Source organism: Amblyomma mixtum, chromosome 2 (genome assembly GCF_055824585.1).
Source record: "Amblyomma mixtum isolate Tamu chromosome 2, ASM5582458v1, whole genome shotgun sequence".
Lineage (NCBI taxonomy): Eukaryota > Metazoa > Arthropoda > Arachnida > Ixodida > Ixodidae > Amblyomma > Amblyomma mixtum.
The window spans coordinates 65,706,837-65,729,073 of record NC_143013.1 but is presented as its reverse complement, the minus strand read 5'-3'; the positions used below and the strand labels follow the sequence as shown (position 1 = coordinate 65,729,073).

At 46.0% G+C, this 22,237-nt stretch overlaps 1 protein-coding gene across 1 annotated transcript; it reads right to left on the bottom strand.

Annotated features, from left to right (window-relative positions):
• Positions 1–989: 989 nt before the first annotated feature.
• On the bottom strand, positions 990–15,585 carry LOC149359602 (uncharacterized). The gene is made up of 3 exons (XM_089567711.1): positions 15,549–15,585; positions 4,822–5,788; positions 990–1,017 (listed from the first exon to the last, which is right to left on the bottom strand). The coding sequence occupies exons 1-3, from the start codon at positions 15,583–15,585 to the stop codon at positions 990–992; spliced, it is 1,032 nt and encodes a 343-aa protein (XP_089423837.1).
• Between the last annotated feature and the right edge of the window lie 6,652 nt (positions 15,586–22,237).

Genomic DNA, 22,237 nt, shown 5'->3' with positions numbered 1-22,237 from the left:
GCGATGATAACGAACGGGAGGAGGTGCAGAAGAACTCACTAGGCCGTTATTTATGCCATAAACTAAAAGAAAAAACACTGGTCAGGGAGAAATCAGAGCTTCCGGATTTATTTTCATTGCAGGACCACCGCTGAAAAGTTTTGAATAGTGTTACTTTTGCACATTGGATGTCGATTTGGTGTTTATTTGAAGTGGCCAGGAGAGCACCACCGCAGACTGAAAGTAGAGAGCAAAACGATTTTACTTGCGTGCACTTTTCGAAGAGTCAGATTCATATTAAAAATGAAAAGAATTGGTTTAAACAAATGATGAGCCTTTCAAAAATGCTTAAAAGGAGAGTTTTTATCCAGATTGACTTTAAAATAAACACATTTTTCAGTGCGCACCACGCAATTGAAAAAAAAAACGTTGAGGACGTTGCCATGCAAGTTCCAGTATTAATTATAAAGATGTAATTTCTTTCTACGACTTATAGGATTTTAAGTGCTTTTGGGTGACATGAATAGCGGAGATGGTGCTGAGTACTGCAGTAGAGGCCAATATGCTGATTTTGTTTAATGTTACAGATGCTATTCATTCCCAGATTTGACGAGTGGGTGGAGGTTCTTGCCCGGCAACAATTTAGCCGAGCAGACGCCATAATGTTGCGAAGGCCGAAAATAAAAGCTTAAACTGAGGTTCAGGCATTCAAGCAGAAACAACCGCCCGGCTAGCTGCTCGTGTCCCAAAAAGGCGCTGGCCAAAAGAGGGGAAGACTACAGAGGGCAGGAAACTCCCCATTCCCTAATAGCGGTTGGCAAGAGCGGAGAGTGTAAGTTTCGTCAGGTACAGTGTCATGGTTTTCAGTAGAGATTAACTGGAAGACGCTGGCAAACCTTGACCCCTTCGCCGCGCCCAGGAGCAGGTGTATAATAAATGTTTCTGGACTACCCAAATTGCTTGCTTACCTGTATTACTGTAAGTTGTCTAAGCATGGTAACGTCTGCGCTTTATTGGTTGGTGGAACTGGAGGAAGCCCTACAAAGAGGAAATGACAATTGTAAGTCTTCAAATTTTTCGCCTACAAAATGCAAAGCTAACTGAAAAAATTGAAAGCAACCGCATTCAGAAGAGCAACATAAAACAATTTTTAAATAAGCAGCAGTAGAGATTTATTAATAATCATGCTGCTGCTTTAAATTTCATAGTTATCATAAAATAACAGCGATGCAAGTGAGAAAAAAAAACAAATAAAGTTGCTGTGTGCGTCTGTCGCTGTGCCCTTGTGTTCCCAGTCCTTTTCCCGCTTTATCTCTATCGTTGCGATCGAACTTCACCACGTGACTAGTGGCGCTGTCCTTTATAAAACTGCAAGAAGTGTGATTTTGTCCCTGTTTGCTCACACATGGGGCAAACGTAGACATCTGCGGAATTTTATGTGTGCCAATATCCAGAAAATTATTCAGCGCTATTGGGTGCTGATGTGTAGAAAGACCCAAGAAGTGGCACTTGAAAGCATTAAGAACTTGTGGAGGGTATTGAAATGAGCTAGCGCATTCGTGTCGGCAAAAGTATGGCTAATACGCAGGATCCTCGCAGAGGCCGCTACTGTTTCAGCAGTGAAGCCAAGGTCAGTTTTCATAGGACGCGAAGCTGGGATTCGATTGCGGCCTGGAACAATGCGCCAGTGACATGAGTAAGGCTCCGGAACTGAAGCGCCAAACTGTAGTGTGCGGGCAAACACAAATGAGAGAAAAATAATTGGTTACGTATTTGTAATTTATAACCGTTTAAAACGCAGTTTTAATCCCTTGTTCTAAATATGTTTGGTTGTGTGGATTTGGTCGGAATGTACAACGTCTTTTTTTTAAAAATAATATGCATATATGCGTACACTCAAAGTAGCGGCCAGCGGCCCTTAACCCATCTACCTTGACTATTCTGTGGCTTGCCTGCCGTGAGCTGCTGGCTACTGCTCTCCTTAGATGGCGTATCTCGCCATCTTGTGACTTCGTTGCGGGCTGCTCTCGCCTTTTATCAGCGAGTGTTTTTTAACTGCCTGGTGACTTTTTATCCTCTTGGTACGTTCTCGTCGGCTACGTGTGCGCCTTGTTTGCTGTTATATCAGCCATAGTCCTAGTCGCACGGTTTTGACGCTACTTCCTTCGGAAAGTCATTGTCGTTCGAGACGGAGAACCCATAGCACGCCAAGAACAGGTGCTACGTAGAAAAGTGTTAAATTGAGAACTGCTCTGCTGGTATCACAGGGGTTTACACTACAGCGGAATTCGGTTTCCACTGAGTGCCGGTACCGGCTAAAAATATTTGTCCACCATGTGTTCTAAAAGGCAACCCTAATGTCACCTGGAAATTGCAGCGCAATTTACAGCACTCTATGTCATTTATGCACAGGAGGCCATTAGCTTGTTCTCTTCTCATGCAAAGTTAAAACTTGTGTCGTGGCTTAGTGCAGGAAGTTCTTGCTCTGTAACTATTCTGAGTTGTGTGTTATGGTTTTGAAATAATAAATTGACTTTGGTTCAATTTTTGCACGCTTCTCGCTTTTTACGTGTGCTAAACTGAACCGGCAAAATTCTGTCCAGCCCATTGCTCGCTAACTCGGGTGCTCAAGAGCGGCTCTCAAACGAGAAGCTATAACTATACCTATAACTGTACATCTCTAGCATAAAGACATAGTTGAGCCTGTTAACACCTTGAACTTCAGGGCGACACACGAGGCAGAGACGAAGGAAAAAGGCACAACGAGCGCGCACTACAAAACATTGCGTCGTTACTATACGCTAGTCACGTCTTTTTTTTTTTCTTCCCTGTCTCCCGTGTCGCGCTGAACCTCGAGACGTTCGAGGACTTATTTGTTCAGCCAAAACCATCTAGCTATGATATCGTTTTTTTCAAAAGTTATGATGGCATAATTTTGTTGTCCGCAAACTTCGAAGAGAGCACTGGCTCCCCACAATAAGCCGCCATGTTTTGAAAGTATGGGCTTCTCTGCAAACAGCGCTACCTTTCTATATGTACCATGCCCATGCGCTCACACCAAGTGTCTTACGCAAGCGTTTTCATGGCAGTTCAGAAAATGCGCGCCCATATCCCGCCCCAGTCATTTTTTATATAGCGTTTCGCCTTTGAGGGCATGACTGTTATCGCCGTAATTCAGTCCATGTGTACGAGCATTGAAACACGCTGTCCACATATTTCAGATGGAATGAAATGAAAACTAGGTGATGCAAAATCCTGGAGCTGCGTTAATGGCGTCGCCGGATCCTTACTTCTCTGTCGTTTAGAGCTCGTCCTCATATCGTCCACTGCAGGCATATACATCAGGTACTGCATGTTTACTTTATGCATTGCTTAGGGTTTAATAGCGCTTTAAAAAGTGGTGATTGTTGCAAAGAAGCCCTATTTTGGAAGCGTTTAAGGAAAGATGCCATGCTTGAGAGTCAACTTCTGAATCACTGCGTCAATTTTCATGAAATATTCACGGATTGTGTATGCTTATGCCTTTAGAATATGATAAATTTTCAGCATGAATGAAATTTGTGAACAGCGTTGTTCGCAGCACAAAGATTTAGTGAATATCTCAGTTTAGGAAAACTATCATGTCAAACTTATTTACAATTTTTTCACTTTTTCAGCATAAGCAATCCCACAAAAGCCCCAGCATAAGTTAAGGTTAGACGTTGTTGTTCTATTGCCCTCTGTTTTTTGAATTTGCGCCACTTGATAGTTATTTGGCTTCTTTAGTTTCAATTCTTTTTTAAAATTTTAGTGTTTTAGGCAAAAAAAAAACGTAACAAATCAGCATGATAAATACTTTATCTTGTTTCCAATGAAGTTTTTGTACAGAAAGCATCTTGAAAGTAATATCTCCCTGAGCACTAAGGAAAGGACGGCTTTCCTAAATATGCACTCAGGCCCCAAAATTCCAACCGAGAAAACGACTGCAATGGATTGAGCAAGCGTGATTTGTTTTCGGGTCTTTGGACCTGTATTACATACACTGGCTCCATAGGCAGGATCTTCTTCGGTTTTATGTCAATCAGTGGCAATTTTTTTCGAAGATTTTACACCCTATTTTATTGTTTTTGAACTGTGCAGCGGCATTGTAAGTGTGCGGAAACTGGCACGAATGGGCTAATTGGAAAAAATAAGGGCCATGGGTTGCAATAAATTTAAGGCCGTATAAAGATATATAGATATAGATATATAGGGCTAGAAATTTGTCTTGAAGCACAGGCTGATCTACTTCCGTTAATCACTTAGTTTCGTACTGACTCTTAATTACGGCTCGCAAGTCAAGGATTAAATAGCTCTTTCGGTTTTTATGCGTTTCTGCTACGTTCTTGACAAATTCGGGAATAGGTCTAAAATGACAAAAACAAGATAGATTTCGATACTTTGTTTGAGGGCGTTTGAGGGAACTGCCAGCGGCGCCTAGTTCGCCACCTTCACGAGAAACTACTTCATTTTCTAAGCCTCTGCTGATCAGATCACGTAGAAATTTTCAGATGAGTTCCTTATGAGTTTATAAACCTTATGTAGCCAGAAAACAGAAATGAGTACTTTTGATCGAAGCCGATTTTTCTCTCTCTGCATTGTTCCTTGAAGGCAACATATTTTTCTACCTAATCACACGAATCTCTGCATATTGTGCGCATTTTTTTCAATATTCCTAGTGCACTCATTACATCTTTTTATTTCAGCACTTTGGGTCTTATAATGTCCACTAAATTGCTATGCATGAAAGAAATGCTATCAATTGCTAAAAAAAGTAACAGGAGCAAATTGAACGATTTCTTGAAATTTCAGCGGAGTCCTTACCCAGAGCTACTCGACGCAGAGCCGGGTGCACTTGAACTTACGGAGGCAGCACCTCCTGGGCTAGCGCTCCTGCGTCCTCGAGAGTGCTGTAAGGTGCCGGATCCGAAAGCGCTGTTACGGCCGGCAAAGCCAAAAGGGCCAGATGAATAGTATCCTCCCTGGTTGGTGTAGCCGTCATAGAAGTCACCTGAGCCATATGAGGGGTAAGGACCGAAAACTCCATTCCCGTAGGCGTTGTTACCAAAGCTGCCAAAACCGCTGAAATCATTGTAGTCCCCAAGACCAAATCCGGATGGGCCGCTGAAAGAAGATCCGCTTCCGTAATGATAGCCGCCAGGATAGCCGCTAGAGGCTGCGGAGCCAGAGCCGTAGAGGCCGCTTCCGGAATGGACACCGCCAAAGGAGCTTGCACCTGTGCCAAATCCATGAGGCCTACCAAAGGTACCGCTTGGATGGCCGGTCAAAGCTGTGGTCCCGGCTCCAGTTCCGAATCCGAAGCTCGGGCCATGATGTCCTGTGCTTCCGGAGGCCGAAGAACCAGAGCTGCTGCCTCCACTTGGTGCTGGGCCAAAGCCAAATGTTCCAAAAGTGGGTGAACCTCCAAATCCTGCTCCAGTGCTTTCGCCAAAGAGTCCCGGAAGGCCAGTCGGGTATCCAGGGAATCCGCTGCCACTAAAGAAGTTTCCAGATGGACCATTAAACCCGGCACCAGCTGAACTTCCCGTTCCAGTGCCGAATGCACCTCCTAATCTACCGCCAACACTGCTGCCGCTGCCTCCCAGTCCAGCACCCAAACCACTGCCGCCAAGAACGCCTCCAGGTGCACTCGAGCTGCTTCCGAAGGCACTGTTGGACCCTCCTGTGAATGAGCTTCCACTGCTACTCCCGGCTCCAAGTAAGCTTCCTGCACCTGTACCGCTATCCGTCTTTGATGTGCGGACCCTTGGCGCAGCAAAAGCCAGTGACACTGATAGAGAAAAAAAATTGGAGGAAAACATTTAGGAGGCGTTGTCATTACAACTTTTTGAACATAAAATAAGCGCCCAAATGAGTACAGAATTGTCAACAGCGTGAAGGCATAATTCTGTTGCACAATGTAGTCGTAGCCTATTTCTCGTTCCTTAGCTTAGCCTTGAGTTTTCTACCTGTTACGTGTTTTTAAGTTCAGTAGCATAGAGTGTCATAGCCTTACGTGTCTGCAGATATGACGGATGTGCTCGTTTACTGCTACTGTTTGTGCACTACATTGCATTTCGCCAGCAGAAATAAAGCATCGAGATAAATCGGCGGTGTTAAAACCTACTGAACAATGATACTCGTCCCCGCGACTAATGCTTTAATGTTCGTACATCCACAGTATAGGGCTGTTGTCGACCCCAAATTAAGTGCTGAATGGCACACACTCGCGGACGACCCGCTCGTGTATTGTTGCACGAGTTGGGATATATAGAAGATTTATTTGCAGCATAACAAGACCACAGGGCACATATATATATGAGAAAATGCGTACGTCAATTGCGTACGTCATGCGTACGCAATAGACTTACTAATAGACTTGGACACTAATAGACTTCCTACCTCTTTGTTTGCTTCCAGTGGTTAATTTCCGTCTCTGATGCTTTTGAAATAATGATGCAACAGCGACCTTTCGTGAATATAACTACAGAACTCCCGTAGTGCCGTTAGGACGTATTTTCCCACCTAAGTAATCTACGGCCTTTGTATGCAGGAAGGTAGCAGCATGCGTTCTATTATGCTCGCAAGAAAAAAACAAAGAAAAAAGTTGGGCTGAGGCTTAGCTAAAGTGTTAAGCCTGGATATCTAGAAGCGAAAAGCTTCGTGGCGATGCTCGTGGTTTAGCTTAAGGTTTTATACATAGGGTTACAATTTGGGTATAGCTTTCTAGCTTTTTCAAAACGTGTTGTCTTAGGTATACAAAGCTTGTACAATCGTTATACAAGGCCATTAAAATCTCCTTATTTTTTCTTCTTCAATGGACACAATGTTTTGCACTTTCTGTATAGCACCTTGTTGCTCGGGTGTTTCAGCTGCTCGTTTAGCTCTGGCGTTTTAATTCTTTCCTCTAAACCGCCCGACGTCTCCCGAAGTACAGACTTCGCTCACCTGGCCAATCTCAGTTGACGCAGCCAAACGCCGCAATTCAGCGTCCTTTTGCCGCCGTTTAGCAAGGCGTGCCTCTCGTGCTTCTGGCGTTTCAGCAGCTTGTCTACCCTTGCACTTTTCATATACTCGCTGCTTTTGAGCCAACTCCCTCGCTACCACTTCTGGGTCTTCTTTTCCTCCTTCCATGGCGAATGCCTGCGCCTCTTCTACGGCCCCGCCGCCGCTCACGCGTTCTCGCAACGCCTTTCGAAAGAACATTCTCCTCTTGGGACGGGGGCGGCGACCGCGCGGCAGCGGCGAAGGGTAAACCGGTGGCGAGGAGGAGGAAGGGCGCGCCGCGGCGGCGCCCAGGGGTGGCTCACGCGAAGCGCGGTGTTGACGAGCCTAGTGAAGCTTTTCGCTTCAAAAATGGAAAAACTCTGCTAAACCCTATAATAGTTCGTCTACTCGAGACTGCAGGCTGCACTTTATCAATCCCCGAGAGACTTACTTCGGGTTTTAGTGTGTGGGTTTATAACGGAAGAAACACTGCAGGGTTAGCTTCTTAGAAAGTTGTTCTTGGGTTGTCGTACTCATCTCATCTGTCATGGCGGACTGCAGTTTTCATTACCCTGCGACGGATCAGCGAGTGATGTGAATATAGGCGGTTTTGACGAATATTTCTGCTGAGACAAGAATGGAATCGTGTCTCGAATAACTGCCGCTGTGAAGTTGAGTGCAACAAGCAGGGTATTGTGTCTTCCTGGTGAGGCCCTTGCTGTATAAAACGCAGCAGACTTTTGCGCACTTTTTGTCCACCGCTTTGCTTTGGAAGGGCGGCATCAAATGTTGCATATGTGTCAAAAAGCCAAGACTCAAAATGCGACGTTCTTGTTTTACACTACCTTGCCCTCTGTGTTCAACCAGACGTTATAGTTTCTGTAATGTGCAGTGGGACCTTATATTCTATTGAATCTAGCGCTAAAAAGTCAGCCCAAGAAAATAAAAAATTTGACTTTACAATTTTTGGCTGCTCCTCGTTGAGCGACGCTTTTCTCCACGGCAGCGCCTCCGCTCACCGGCCGCGATCATCAAACAGTCAGGGCTTTTCCCTGTCTCCTAATGTTTTTGTTCACAGTATCGTTATTACGCGGCGGATGTTTTGAGACAAATTTGCGGTTCCTGCACCATCTCTGCTCCACGCATTCAGGCGGCTTAAAATATTCGTTTAACGTTTTAAGTTGATGAAGAAGGCAGGAAAAATACAGACTGCCGGTGCACCGGCACAGATCCGAATAGGGCACTGAAAGCACCAGAAATTTGACAGCCAAAAGCGCTTTCGGACTCCGCTATGATCATCAACATCATAAACAGGCATTTTTTTCAAGGGTAAAAACTGAAACTATAATTTGCGCTAACTTTAACTCCCGGCACAGAATTTTACCATAGCTAGAACCCCCTGGCCTTTGCTGAACTAACGCTCCTGTGAGGTGGTGTGGGAGACCTAGCGGATCGCAGTCTGGGAGCCATCAAAAATTTTTCATTTTGGTTTACGGACTGCTCGGAATCTGGTCATTATGTTGTGTCGCTTAGTCGCACCTGTACAACCTGATACCGGATGTTTGAGGTTTAGAGCCAACAGCGCGTTCATAGTAGCGCAGCAGACGTAATGTTATTTAAGAAAAAACGACGAAGTTGTCCACTGAAGCCCTCCACGACGAGGAACTATGATGCATTTTTGTGCGAAAACAGAAAAGCAGTGCATGAGATGCGCACGACGTCCACTGCACAACGCAGCTTGCATTGCTGATGTGCTGAAATTTTTACGTCGCGGAAATGGAATCGTCTGTAGAACCGTATAGCGGCGTGAACTTTTCTTTTGCTTTAACGTTCTCAAAAAAGACATCTACGAGTTTTCGATGTCTATCCCATTTCTTGAGTCATCATTGAAAGAATGATCAACACCAACCCGTGAGAACGCTTGAGGAAACAACTCTCCTGACTGAGTTTAACGGCTCAGTTTAGAGCGAATGTAGTTGTGTGCGATTTAGACCTCACTAGCTTTCAGACACATTTCAGTGTCCGTCACGTTTAAAATAGTAAGTCCATTAAGCTGCTTGACCACGTACGCCGATTCAAAATATAATGCCTGGGTTTCGATTTAATTAATATTTTAGGAGAATGCTTTTGGTACCGGGCCCCATCCTTGCCAAATTATGGATCTAAACAATGGGCGGACTTGCAGGCGCTTATTCGCTTCTATGTAGTTTACATAGGCTTATTCTAAAATTGGTAAAAAGCTGCGGCCTTCACAAATTGTATGCAACCATTTCAGAGCGTAAGCTGGGGTGTCGCTTTGGATGTGCGCTTGATTTTTTGTTTTGCTTGCTTTCCCAGTCTCATGGTTGAATGCCTGCATTGGGTAAACGCAGTGGTCGCTGTGCATGGAACTTTTTGACAGGGATGAGTTTATGTACCGTTTGTTTCTAATCTAGCCACCCTCTTTCGAAAGCTATGAATGTAGCAAACGGTACACAAAATGATTCCATTCATAGTGACAGGCACTGAATTGTTATAGAAAAAAAAGGAGAAATACTAGTGTAGACTTAGGCAAGCGTGCATGACTGTTGCATTAATAAAAAGGAAATACTGCAGTCTAGTGCCAAGCGTAGATGGCCAAATGCATTCGGCACAGAAAAATAATGCATAACAATGTCCGCCCTTTTGTCACCGTGGAAGCTTTAATATACTTGTCTGGCAACCTGTGTTGACAGCATATTATTAATGTAGCAGCCCTGCTCCACTCTCGCTCCAACTTGACCACAAAAAGAAAGGAAGTTAAAAAATTGTCAGCTAACTCATGGCAAACTTTCTGAAGAATATAGATACAAGTAGCCTTTCATACATAAGGAAAGGGGAATGAGGGGCTCGTTATAAATATGAAAGAAGCCAACAGCCACAGAAACCAAGGGGCACAGGGGATTTTTTTTTTAATTTATTTATTTTGTGGTGTTGATCAATTTAGAATATTACTGAACATGTCATCGCTTAAAGCTAATTGATTAGAAAAGCAGAAGAAAAAACAACCACTGCCGCCGGTGGGATCCGAACCCACGACCTCCGAATTACGCGTCCGGTGCTCTACCTCTGAGCTACGGCGACGGCTGTCAAATCTTCTGCTTTCGGGGGTATTTATGTTTACAAGTAACCTAACCTTGAGAGTGTTCATCAGCGCCACCCACGTTCATAAGCGGCGGACGTAGAACGCCCTGAGTAACCGCAGGTAGTGACGTAGAACGTCATCGAACGGAGAGGGTGGAAGCTGCGTGAGAACCCTCTTATGCTTCCTATGGAGTCAAGGCTTGCCAGAACCGAGGCCCTCGCTAAGCAATTAAGCAAACAAGGAAAGGGGAATGAGGGGCTCGTTATAAATATGAAAGAAGCCAACAGCCACAGAAACCAAGGGGCACAGGGGATTTTTTTTTTTTAATTTATTTATTTTGTGGTGTTGATCAATTTAGAATATTACTGAACATGTCATCGCTTAAAGCTAATTGATTAGAAAAGCAGAAGAAAAAACAACCACTGCCGCCGGTGGGATCCGAACCCACGACCTCCGAATTACGCGTCCGGTGCTCTACCTCTGAGCTACGGCGACGGCTGTCAAATCTTCTGCTTTCGGGGGTATTTATGTTTACAAGTAACCTAACCTTGAGAGTGTTCATCAGCGCCACCCACGTTCATAAGCGGCGGACGTAGAACGCCCTGAGTAACCGCAGGTAGTGACGTAGAACGTCATCGAACGGAGAGGGTGGAAGCTGCGTGAGAACCCTCTTATGCTTCCTATGGAGTCAAGGCTTGCCAGAACCGAGGCCCTCGCTAAGCAATTAAGCAAACAAGGAAAGGGGAATGAGGGGCTCGTTATAAATATGAAAGAAGCCAACAGCCACAGAAACCAAGGGGCACAGGGGATTTTTTTTTTTAATTTATTTATTTTGTGGTGTTGATCAATTTAGAATATTACTGAACATGTCATCGCTTAAAGCTAATTGATTAGAAAAGCAGAAGAAAAAACAACCACTGCCGCCGGTGGGATCCGAACCCACGACCTCCGAATTACGCGTCCGGTGCTCTACCTCTGAGCTACGGCGACGGCTGTCAAATCTTCTGCTTTCGGGGGTATTTATGTTTACAAGTAACCTAACCTTGAGAGTGTTCATCAGCGCCACCCACGTTCATAAGCGGCGGACGTAGAACGCCCTGAGTAACCGCAGGTAGTGACGTAGAACGTCATCGAACGGAGAGGGTGGAAGCTGCGTGAGAACCCTCTTATGCTTCCTATGGAGTCAAGGCTTGCCAGAACCGAGGCCCTCGCTAAGCAATTAAGCAAACAAGGAAAGGGGAATGAGGGGCTCGTTATAAATATGAAAGAAGCCAACAGCCACAGAAACCAAGGGGCACAGGGGATTTTTTTTTTTAATTTATTTATTTTGTGGTGTTGATCAATTTAGAATATTACTGAACATGTCATCGCTTAAAGCTAATTGATTAGAAAAGCAGAAGAAAAAACAACCACTGCCGCCGGTGGGATCCGAACCCACGACCTCCGAATTACGCGTCCGGTGCTCTACCTCTGAGCTACGGCGACGGCTGTCAAATCTTCTGCTTTCGGGGGTATTTATGTTTACAAGTAACCTAACCTTGAGAGTGTTCATCAGCGCCACCCACGTTCATAAGCGGCGGACGTAGAACGCCCTGAGTAACCGCAGGTAGTGACGTAGAACGTCATCGAACGGAGAGGGTGGAAGCTGCGTGAGAACCCTCTTATGCTTCCTATGGAGTCAAGGCTTGCCAGAACCGAGGCCCTCGCTAAGCAATTAAGCAAACAAGGAAAGGGGAATGAGGGGCTCGTTATAAATATGAAAGAAGCCAACAGCCACAGAAACCAAGGGGCACAGGGGATTTTTTTTTTTAATTTATTTATTTTGTGGTGTTGATCAATTTAGAATATTACTGAACATGTCATCGCTTAAAGCTAATTGATTAGAAAAGCAGAAGAAAAAACAACCACTGCCGCCGGTGGGATCCGAACCCACGACCTCCGAATTACGCGTCCGGTGCCGTTCGATGACGTTCTACGTCACTACCTGCGGTTACTCAGGGCGTTCTACGTCCGCCGCTTATGAACGTGGGTGGCGCTGATGAACACTCTCAAGGTTAGGTTACTTGTAAACATAAATACCCCCGAAAGCAGAAGATTTGACAGCCGTCGCCGTAGCTCAGAGGTAGAGCACCGGACGCGTAATTCGGAGGTCGTGGGTTCGGATCCCACCGGCGGCAGTGGTTGTTTTTTCTTCTGCTTTTCTAATCAATTAGCTTTAAGCGATGACATGTTCAGTAATATTCTAAATTGATCAACACCACAAAATAAATAAATTAAAAAAAAAAAAAATCCCCTGTGCCCCTTGGTTTCTGTGGCTGTTGGCTTCTTTCATATTTATAACGAGCCCCTCATTCCCCTTTCCTTGTTTGCTTAATTGCTTAGCGAGGGCCTCGGTTCTGGCAAGCCTTGACTCCATAGGAAGCATAAGAGGGTTCTCACGCAGCTTCCACCCTCTCCGTTCGATGACGTTCTACGTCACTACCTGCGGTTACTCAGGGCGTTCTACGTCCGCCGCTTATGAACGTGGGTGGCGCTGATGAACACTCTCAAGGTTAGGTTACTTGTAAACATAAATACCCCCGAAAGCAGAAGATTTGACAGCCGTCGCCGTAGCTCAGAGGTAGAGCACCGGACGCGTAATTCGGAGGTCGTGGGTTCGGATCCCACCGGCGGCAGTGGTTGTTTTTTCTTCTGCTTTTCTAATCAATTAGCTTTAAGCGATGACATGTTCAGTAATATTCTAAATTGATCAACACCACAAAATAAATAAATTAAAAAAAAAAATCCCCTGTGCCCCTTGGTTTCTGTGGCTGTTGGCTTCTTTCATATTTATAACGAGCCCCTCATTCCCCTTTCCTTGTTTGCTTAATTGCTTAGCGAGGGCCTCGGTTCTGGCAAGCCTTGACTCCATAGGAAGCATAAGAGGGTTCTCACGCAGCTTCCACCCTCTCCGTTCGATGACGTTCTACGTCACTACCTGCGGTTACTCAGGGCGTTCTACGTCCGCCGCTTATGAACGTGGGTGGCGCTGATGAACACTCTCAAGGTTAGGTTACTTGTAAACATAAATACCCCCGAAAGCAGAAGATTTGACAGCCGTCGCCGTAGCTCAGAGGTAGAGCACCGGACGCGTAATTCGGAGGTCGTGGGTTCGGATCCCACCGGCGGCAGTGGTTGTTTTTTCTTCTGCTTTTCTAATCAATTAGCTTTAAGCGATGACATGTTCAGTAATATTCTAAATTGATCAACACCACAAAATAAATAAATTAAAAAAAAAAAAAATCCCCTGTGCCCCTTGGTTTCTGTGGCTGTTGGCTTCTTTCATATTTATAACGAGCCCCTCATTCCCCTTTCCTTGTTTGCTTAATTGCTTAGCGAGGGCCTCGGTTCTGGCAAGCCTTGACTCCATAGGAAGCATAAGAGGGTTCTCACGCAGCTTCCACCCTCTCCGTTCGATGACGTTCTACGTCACTACCTGCGGTTACTCAGGGCGTTCTACGTCCGCCGCTTAGGAACGTGGGTGGCGCTGATGAACACTCTCAAGGTTAGGTTACTTGTAAACATAAATACCCCCGAAAGCAGAAGATTTGACAGCCGTCGCCGTAGCTCAGAGGTAGAGCACCGGACGCGTAATTCGGAGGTCGTGGGTTCGGATCCCACCGGCGGCAGTGGTTGTTTTTTCTTCTGCTTTTCTAATCAATTAGCTTTAAGCGATGACATGTTCAGTAATATTCTAAATTGATCAACACCACAAAATAAATAAATTAAAAAAAAAAAAATCCCCTGTGCCCCTTGGTTTCTGTGGCTGTTGGCTTCTTTCATATTTATAACGAGCCCCTCATTCCCCTTTCCTTGTTTGCTTAATTGCTTAGCGAGGGCCTCGGTTCTGGCAAGCCTTGACTCCATAGGAAGCATAAGAGGGTTCTCACGCAGCTTCCACCCTCTCCGTTCGATGACGTTCTACGTCACTACCTGCGGTTACTCAGGGCGTTCTACGTCCGCCGCTTATGAACGTGGGTGGCGCTGATGAACACTCTCAAGGTTAGGTTACTTGTAAACATAAATACCCCCGAAAGCAGAAGATTTGACAGCCGTCGCCGTAGCTCAGAGGTAGAGCACCGGACGCGTAATTCGGAGGTCGTGGGTTCGGATCCCACCGGCGGCAGTGGTTGTTTTTTCTTCTGCTTTTCTAATCAATTAGCTTTAAGCGATGACATGTTCAGTAATATTCTAAATTGATCAACACCACAAAATAAATAAATTAAAAAAAAAAATCCCCTGTGCCCCTTGGTTTCTGTGGCTGTTGGCTTCTTTCATATTTATAACGAGCCCCTCATTCCCCTTTCCTTGTTTGCTTAATTGCTTAGCGAGGGCCTCGGTTCTGGCAAGCCTTGACTCCATAGGAAGCATAAGAGGGTTCTCACGCAGCTTCCACCCTCTCCGTTCGATGACGTTCTACGTCACTACCTGCGGTTACTCAGGGCGTTCTACGTCCGCCGCTTATGAACGTGGGTGGCGCTGATGAACACTCTCAAGGTTAGGTTACTTGTAAACATAAATACCCCCGAAAGCAGAAGATTTGACAGCCGTCGCCGTAGCTCAGAGGTAGAGCACCGGACGCGTAATTCGGAGGTCGTGGGTTCGGATCCCACCGGCGGCAGTGGTTGTTTTTTCTTCTGCTTTTCTAATCAATTAGCTTTAAGCGATGACATGTTCAGTAATATTCTAAATTGATCAACACCACAAAATAAATAAATTAAAAAAAAAAAATCCCCTGTGCCCCTTGGTTTCTGTGGCTGTTGGCTTCTTTCATATTTATAACGAGCCCCTCATTCCCCTTTCCTTGTTTGCTTAATTGCTTAGCGAGGGCCTCGGTTCTGGCAAGCCTTGACTCCATAGGAAGCATAAGAGGGTTCTCACGCAGCTTCCACCCTCTCCGTTCGATGACGTTCTACGTCACTACCTGCGGTTACTCAGGGCGTTCTACGTCCGCCGCTTATGAACGTGGGTGGCGCTGATGAACACTCTCAAGGTTAGGTTACTTGTAAACATAAATACCCCCGAAAGCAGAAGATTTGACAGCCGTCGCCGTAGCTCAGAGGTAGAGCACCGGACGCGTAATTCGGAGGTCGTGGGTTCGGATCCCACCGGCGGCAGTGGTTGTTTTTTCTTCTGCTTTTCTAATCAATTAGCTTTAAGCGATGACATGTTCAGTAATATTCTAAATTGATCAACACCACAAAATAAATAAATTAAAAAAAAAAATCCCCTGTGCCCCTTGGTTTCTGTGGCTGTTGGCTTCTTTCACTTTCATACATAAGTATTGTAGCTTCTCTTCCAAATAGCCTATTCGAAGTTGATGGGAACATTATTTTCGTCATAGGGTGGTTAGGGTGCTTCGATGTGGCAACCGAGAAATTCAACAAAAATGCATGTGCTGCCATCGTGAACGCCTACTTACCGGTGGACAGGAGGGCGATGGCGAGGAAAGCCTTCATGTCTGCGGTGTTCTGCCCGATCTCCCTTACTCGATGACCTGCAGAAGTGTGACTCCTGCAACTCTGCCACAACTTATATACTGCACGACTGACTGGAGTGCGTCATGAGAAACAATAGACTCGCAGGAAAGTTTCATTTTTTATTTATTCGATCGGTATGAAATCGATGAAGTTCTTTTTCGCGAAAAGATATCCAACAAAGAGAACATTTCTTAGAGAATGTTACAGCAACACTTACGACATGTGCATCCACACCTGTGAGGCAGAACCTTTGCACATCTTGCGGCGCTCTTCGCAGCCTACACTCGTGGCGATATGCAGAACGCGTGGTGTGCTTCTTAGCAAAAAAAAAAAAAAGAAACTGCTGTGTTGATACAAGGCTACGAGGTGGCAGCTTGTCATTTTTTTAGAACTGATGACGGGGTGCGAGTTTGTATACAGCGCAAGCTGTGTTTGCACACAATACCTGTTTTTTCTCTGCAGGCTACTTGCCTCCAGATGTGAAGGTTTTCTTTTATTTAGTGTATTTGAAAAGGTTTTCTTTTATTTAGTGTATTTGAAAAGTATTTTTTTGTACGTATAGGACAGATTTTCTCTGCAAGCTAGAGTTTCCGCGTTCAGTGTTTGGAGATATGTTATCTTAATCCAATCTGAATGGCAAAGAGCATTTGTTCAAGAATCCCTCATGCTCCTCGCCATCGTCCTTTTTTTTTTTGAGAACGTCTCTGTTATACGCTCTCCTGTACGATCCTGCGAACGTACACCTTCCCGCTGCCAACTTCCCATAACTGCGCAGGACAGCGACATGAAGCAGAAATTATCTTTCAAACAACAATGAAAGAAAAAAGTAGCACGAAGAAATAAAAGGGAGGAGGTGGCTGCGTAGTATGCGCGAGCATTTTGGTTTCGTGTGGCGGTGGTGGTGGTGGTGATCTCTTTTATTGCGCCCAAAAGCAGGGGACCAGTCCAAGGACTGGTTGTGCTGGCTTAGATGAGGTCGGCGGGGATCCCTTGGGATGTCGCGGCTTCCACCGCGCGCTGGATAAGCCGGCGTTTGTCTGCTGGCTTGGAAGTACGCAGGAGCGACTCCCACGTCTGTGGGGTGTTTTAGTTGTGTGTGTTGTAATGTGTACAAGTCCACACCATGCGTATGAGAGTGGCCGGAGTTGAGCCGTGTTTACACATGGGGTCTATCTGTTGCGGAAAGATCCTGCTTTATAAGAGGGGGTTTGGAAAACTGCCACTTTGTAGTTTGCGCCATTGGACGGCCTCGCGTTTTGTTAGATCACGTGGTGCGGAAGGATAGAAATATCTTTCGAGCCGATAGTGCTGGAGTATGTCCGTGTAGGTGGTGAGTAGAGAGGCACGTGAGATATTAGTGTCAGAGGAAGCAGGGAGGCTGATTATACACTCGCCTCGGCAGCTGAGATCTCGGGCGAGAGTGTGCGCCTGGGCGTTTCCGCTGAGCGACTCGTGGGCTGGAGCCCAAAGAAGTAAGCAAGAGGTGGAAGAGGGTGCAGTAGAAAGTAGAATATGTAACGCCTGTCAAGAGATACGGCCAGAATCGTAGTTGCGGCTAGCCTGTTGAGAATCACTGATGACGATTTTGGTATTAGGGTCGGCTAGCGCTAGCACAATGACAACCTCCTCTGCTGCGGTGACTGTTTCTGCATTGCGAATGCTGCAGGCTGTGTACCAACTTCGGTGAGGGGCGAGAGCTACCGCCACCGTCGCTGGCTTCGAGGTGTGGTAAGAGGCGTCCGTATACGTGACGTCCGGACATCCGCTGAAGCGTTTCTCGAATTGACGTGCACGGTCGGCCCGTCTCTCGGCATCGTGTTTCGGGTGCATCCGTTTGGGAAAGGGAGGGATGCGGAGATTTAGGCGATATTCCGGCGTAAGTTCAGCATAACTTGGGGCCGCTCTCGGCGGGGAGATCCCAGCTTGCTGCAGTACCGCTCGGCCAGCGTGTGTAAGTGAGAGCCGCTTGTATTGGGCAGTGAGGGTTGCTTCGATAAGTTCGCTCACGGCATTGGATATTACGAGAGCCATGAGCTTATGGGTAGCTGTGGACATGGGAATACCCTGGGCCGTCTTGTACGCCTTTCGGAGTGACTCCTCAAGCCGTTCGCTTTCGGCACGAGTGAGACATAGGTAGAGTGCAGAGTAGGGGATGCGGGGGCAGGTGAATGCTTGAACGAGGCGCAGGAGGTTGGATTCTTGCATACCACGATGCTTGTTGGAAACTCGCTTAAGGAGGCGTCCGATCTGTACCACCGACTGGTCGATGCGTTGGAGCGTGGTGTTGTTGCTACCGTTGACCACTAATTGTAAGCTCAAGATCCTGATGTGATCTGTACGAGGGATCAGGTTGCCTTGCACCTGGAGGTTGATCTCAGGATGTATCTTTTGAGGGCGCCGTCCCGGGGACGGGATGATTACATACTCTGACTTATCGCCGAGCAGGTGAGGCCAACTGTCATGAGGTAATCTCCGGCCAGATAGAAAATACTTTCCAGACCGCAATCAAACGGATCGTGTGGCGGTGCTGACTCTCTTTACATTCCCCCGTAGAATGTCTTTGGGCCACTGTACCGCAGACAGGTGCCCGACTATCCAGTTATGCGATGCAATGAAGGAGGCATTCTCAGCAGTGCGGTTTGTAAAGAACAAATAGGGAAAAAAGGAAACCTGCGTTAGCGGAAATGAAAACCTGAATCTGAGTTGTAAAAATACCCGCCTCGTTGAGTATGCGACATGACGTTTGCTGCTGAACATAAGGTCACGGCTTCGGACCCCGGCAGTGGGCGCCGTATTTTGGTGGAGGCGAAACCCAGAACTACAGTCTGCGTTGAGGTGTAGGTGAACGCGCCCTTAAACGAGGTTATTATGGAAGACCGAAATTAGAACATCGAACTGTCGCTTTATGCAAGCGGCTGCACTAGCCCTAAAGGTATAAGTTCATTTATTTGCTCTGCCCTGTGTAGGTTGGAAAATCTCCACACAGATAGCGGAACGAGATGTTTGGTTAATTTTGGGAGACTAGATCAAGTATATAAGACCAAATTTGAGAGCGCTACATGTCATGAAAATAGAATAAATTATAATTAGAATAGAGTGGGCCCCCAAATAAGAACTGATAATGAAATGTTCTGCACTATACAATCGTCCTAGCTAAACGTTGTAGGTGTTCCTTAAGCTGATGATCAGATTTGATGTGCAATAAAAGAAACCTTTAAGAGCAATAGCATTATACTCGACGTCTTCCCGTCCGCATCCGGCGTTGCTGGGTCGCAAAACGGCGGTTTGATGGAAAAGTTTTGACGTCACACGAGGAGCGTTCTAAATGAAAATTAATTCAGGCATGGCATAATTTGTGGATACATATTCACCACATTACTCAAATGTCGTTAGGAAATCTAATTATATAAGAAAACGAATTGCGCTCAAAAGAATCCTGGAGTAATTAGCGGGGCATCGGACACCTGCCCTTTCGATTATGAATCCGACACTCTATCTGGAGGCCACGCAGGCACGTTGCTACTTTTGGGTTAAAGCGGGGTTTCATATAATGTCATGTGGTCTCTCACATAATGTCACAGTTTACTACTCTATGCTAATCCGTATGTGTGCGATTAAAGAGTCACTAATTAAGGTATCAGTGATTAAGCGAGTAGCGAAGTGCATGTCTGTGAGGGGTGAGTGTACGCAAACGACTGTACGGTGTCACGTGACATTTGCGTGCCATTCGATCTAGTAAAATTTGTAGAGCACGTGATCGAATAATATGCTAATGAGATCAAGCGGAGCCCCTGATGGCGCCCATTAACGTATCGATTTAGAAGTGCTTGGAAGTTGAATACCGTCATTTCTAAGGCTGCGCTGCTTAACGCATCTGTTTCCCTCTCTAAAATGTCCCTGTTTGCCCAAGCAACGCAGCCTTTGAAATAACGTATCGAGTTATGCCCTTAAAGGCGGAGCATAGGTTTCCCCAAATTATTTAGTCACTGCCATAATTTGGCTTGCATCTTGTGGCAGTGCTAACGTGATGCTTTTCGATCACTTTACTCTCACTCACTTCACGCGCGGTTTTCTACTAACACCAAGAATAAGCGGAAACTGCCACTGGCATGCCTGTCACTATACACTCCGTCCTCACTGCTCCCGCTTATCCGGATTGGCCCTAACCATAAGCACACGATGAGCGTTACCTCTTACAATTGTATCAGTCGCATTATTTGATATACAGACGTAGTGTAGCATCACTTTTATATCTGCCGGTGTCTTCCTCTGGAACATGTCCAGTGCCATTCCAGTGCCAGCCACGTGGATGGGTCGTGCACTGGCATGGACAGTGATAAGAAAGTAAGTCAGGCAGTTTCAGACAGGAACAGCTACGCACAGGTGGCAGCTAGGAGGTTGGAGGGCGATGGAGAGAAGGGGACCAAGCTAAATCCAAAGAATGAGGTCTTGCTCAGTGATAAGAGGAAGCGAAACCCGGAGGGAGAGAGTAACCTAGTGTTTATCGCTGGTGACTCAAACATGAGGACGTGCAAAATAACGATAATGGAGCGTGTAAAAGGTGATAGGCTGGTAGCAGTTCGGGTATTCCCAGGGAGGACAGTGGATGAGGTGCAGAGAGAGACATAAAGTGAACTTTCTGAGAATGTTGAAGGGCACAACTTGGTAGAGGAGCGGCAAGACTAAATGATGTCCTGAATGGTGACGCCGCGCGAGTAGTGGATAGATTATCTGAGGGAGTTGACGGTATAAGGGCGATAGCACAATAAGTTCAGATCGTGGTGTGCAGAGTGCCGGAGGTGCAAGGAAGAAACGGAGAGGTTGCAAACGACATTGTGAATCTTAATCGAGAGATAAGGAAGTTAAGCCTAGAGAAAGGTTTTGAAGTGGCAGGCATAAACAGGAAAGTGCACAGTGCAGGCTTTGACAAAGGCTTTACACGAAATGGAATTCATTTTAGTGGAAGGGTAGGAGCAGAGATCGGCTAGCGCCTGGCAGGCGGGGTGGTAGCTTTTTAAGGGGTCCACGGCGGCTCAGAGCGTAGGGGTAGGTAGAAGCGAAGTAGAAAGTCTAACAATGGCGGCTGAGCGCAAAAAAATTGCCACTAGGAGGCCCAGGAAGAAAACTACTAAAAACAAATTTAACGCAAGGATCAGTTACATAAAGATGCAAGGGGGTAGAAAGAGAGCGAAATGGGTAGAAATAGAACAACAGTTAAAGGACGAAGAAGTAGGTAGGTGTGTACGTTCAGTGTGAGACACATCTAAGGCATCTAGAAGATCCACCGTTATTCGATGGCTATGTCTGGGAAGGGTGCAACAGAACAACAACGGAGAAGAAGGGAGAAGGAGTAGGTATGCTGATACATCAACGAGAAAATTGGCAAAAATAAAATCAACTTGCAACGAACATTTCTCGGTATCAGGTACGATTTCTGGTAAAAAGACTTGGCTAAGGGTAGTTTATTTAGGGACAGGGGACAAATGCAGGGAAAAAAACCAGGATTTAGATAAGTGCGTCAATGACGATATAAAGCAGTTTAGAGACGGTGCCGATATTATTCTGCTTAGTGACATGAATGGCCACATCGAGGATCTGGATGGATACACAGATTGTAACGGGAAGTGAATGCTACACTTCTGTGAGCGGCACAACGAAGTTATTGTCAGTAGAGTAACTATATCTCAGGGACAAATCACGTGGGAACAGGCAGACGACCATTGACTACTGCCTAATATCGCAGGGCATCTATAGCAAGCTCGCTATAATGCAAATAGATGAAGAGGGGAAGTACAGCCCAGGAAGTGATCATAAACTTATTAGTCTACAGTTGGGAGTCCGGATGAAAAGAGAAATGCAGAGAGCTAAAAATAGAACGCAGAATTAACCGCTGCACCAATGCGCCAGAAGTGGCGCGAAGAGTCCCAGGTAACTATGAACGCAAAAGTAGAAAATGATCAAATCCGCATATATGAGCGCATATATGAGGTGCATCCAGACAATGGTCCACGGACTTGTTTTGGCCCGCGGACTAGCGGTCACGTGGGGTCTAGCTTCTAGTCTACGAGGTCCACGCACGGTCCGTGAACCGAGTCGCGCGAGAAATGCGAGGTGTTTTTTTCTGGCTGCGGACCACATACTTTTTAGCCTACTCGCACAGTTCAAGTCTGGCAGTAACGTCACACTGGTCTTTTCAATCACCACTGCTATCATTCTGTGCGCCAAGGCGGCACTAGCGAAAGTAACTGTTTAGTTTCACACTTGGGCATGAAAGTTTTACACTCGTTTACACTTGGGCATGAAAGCGAGTGAAATCCACCGCCACTGAAATGCTGCCTCGTACGCACATCCTGGCCGCCATGTCGCCGCTCGTGTCGTACAGAGATCTGGTTAGAAAAGAACATAAATTGACGCTGTCTATGTACCCCTCAACATAGGTGTATTGCGGGACATTATACTGATTCTCAATATCCCACGTTCAGTTCAGCGCATGCAAACACAGAGGAAACGGTAACCTCAGCCTAGTGGCGCCCTCTGGTTGTTAGCGTAGCAACCATTTCTTTCAAAAAAGTAGGCTTCTCTGAAGCCTAGAAGCGGCAGAATTGTCACGCTAAATAGCAAAATGAAGCAA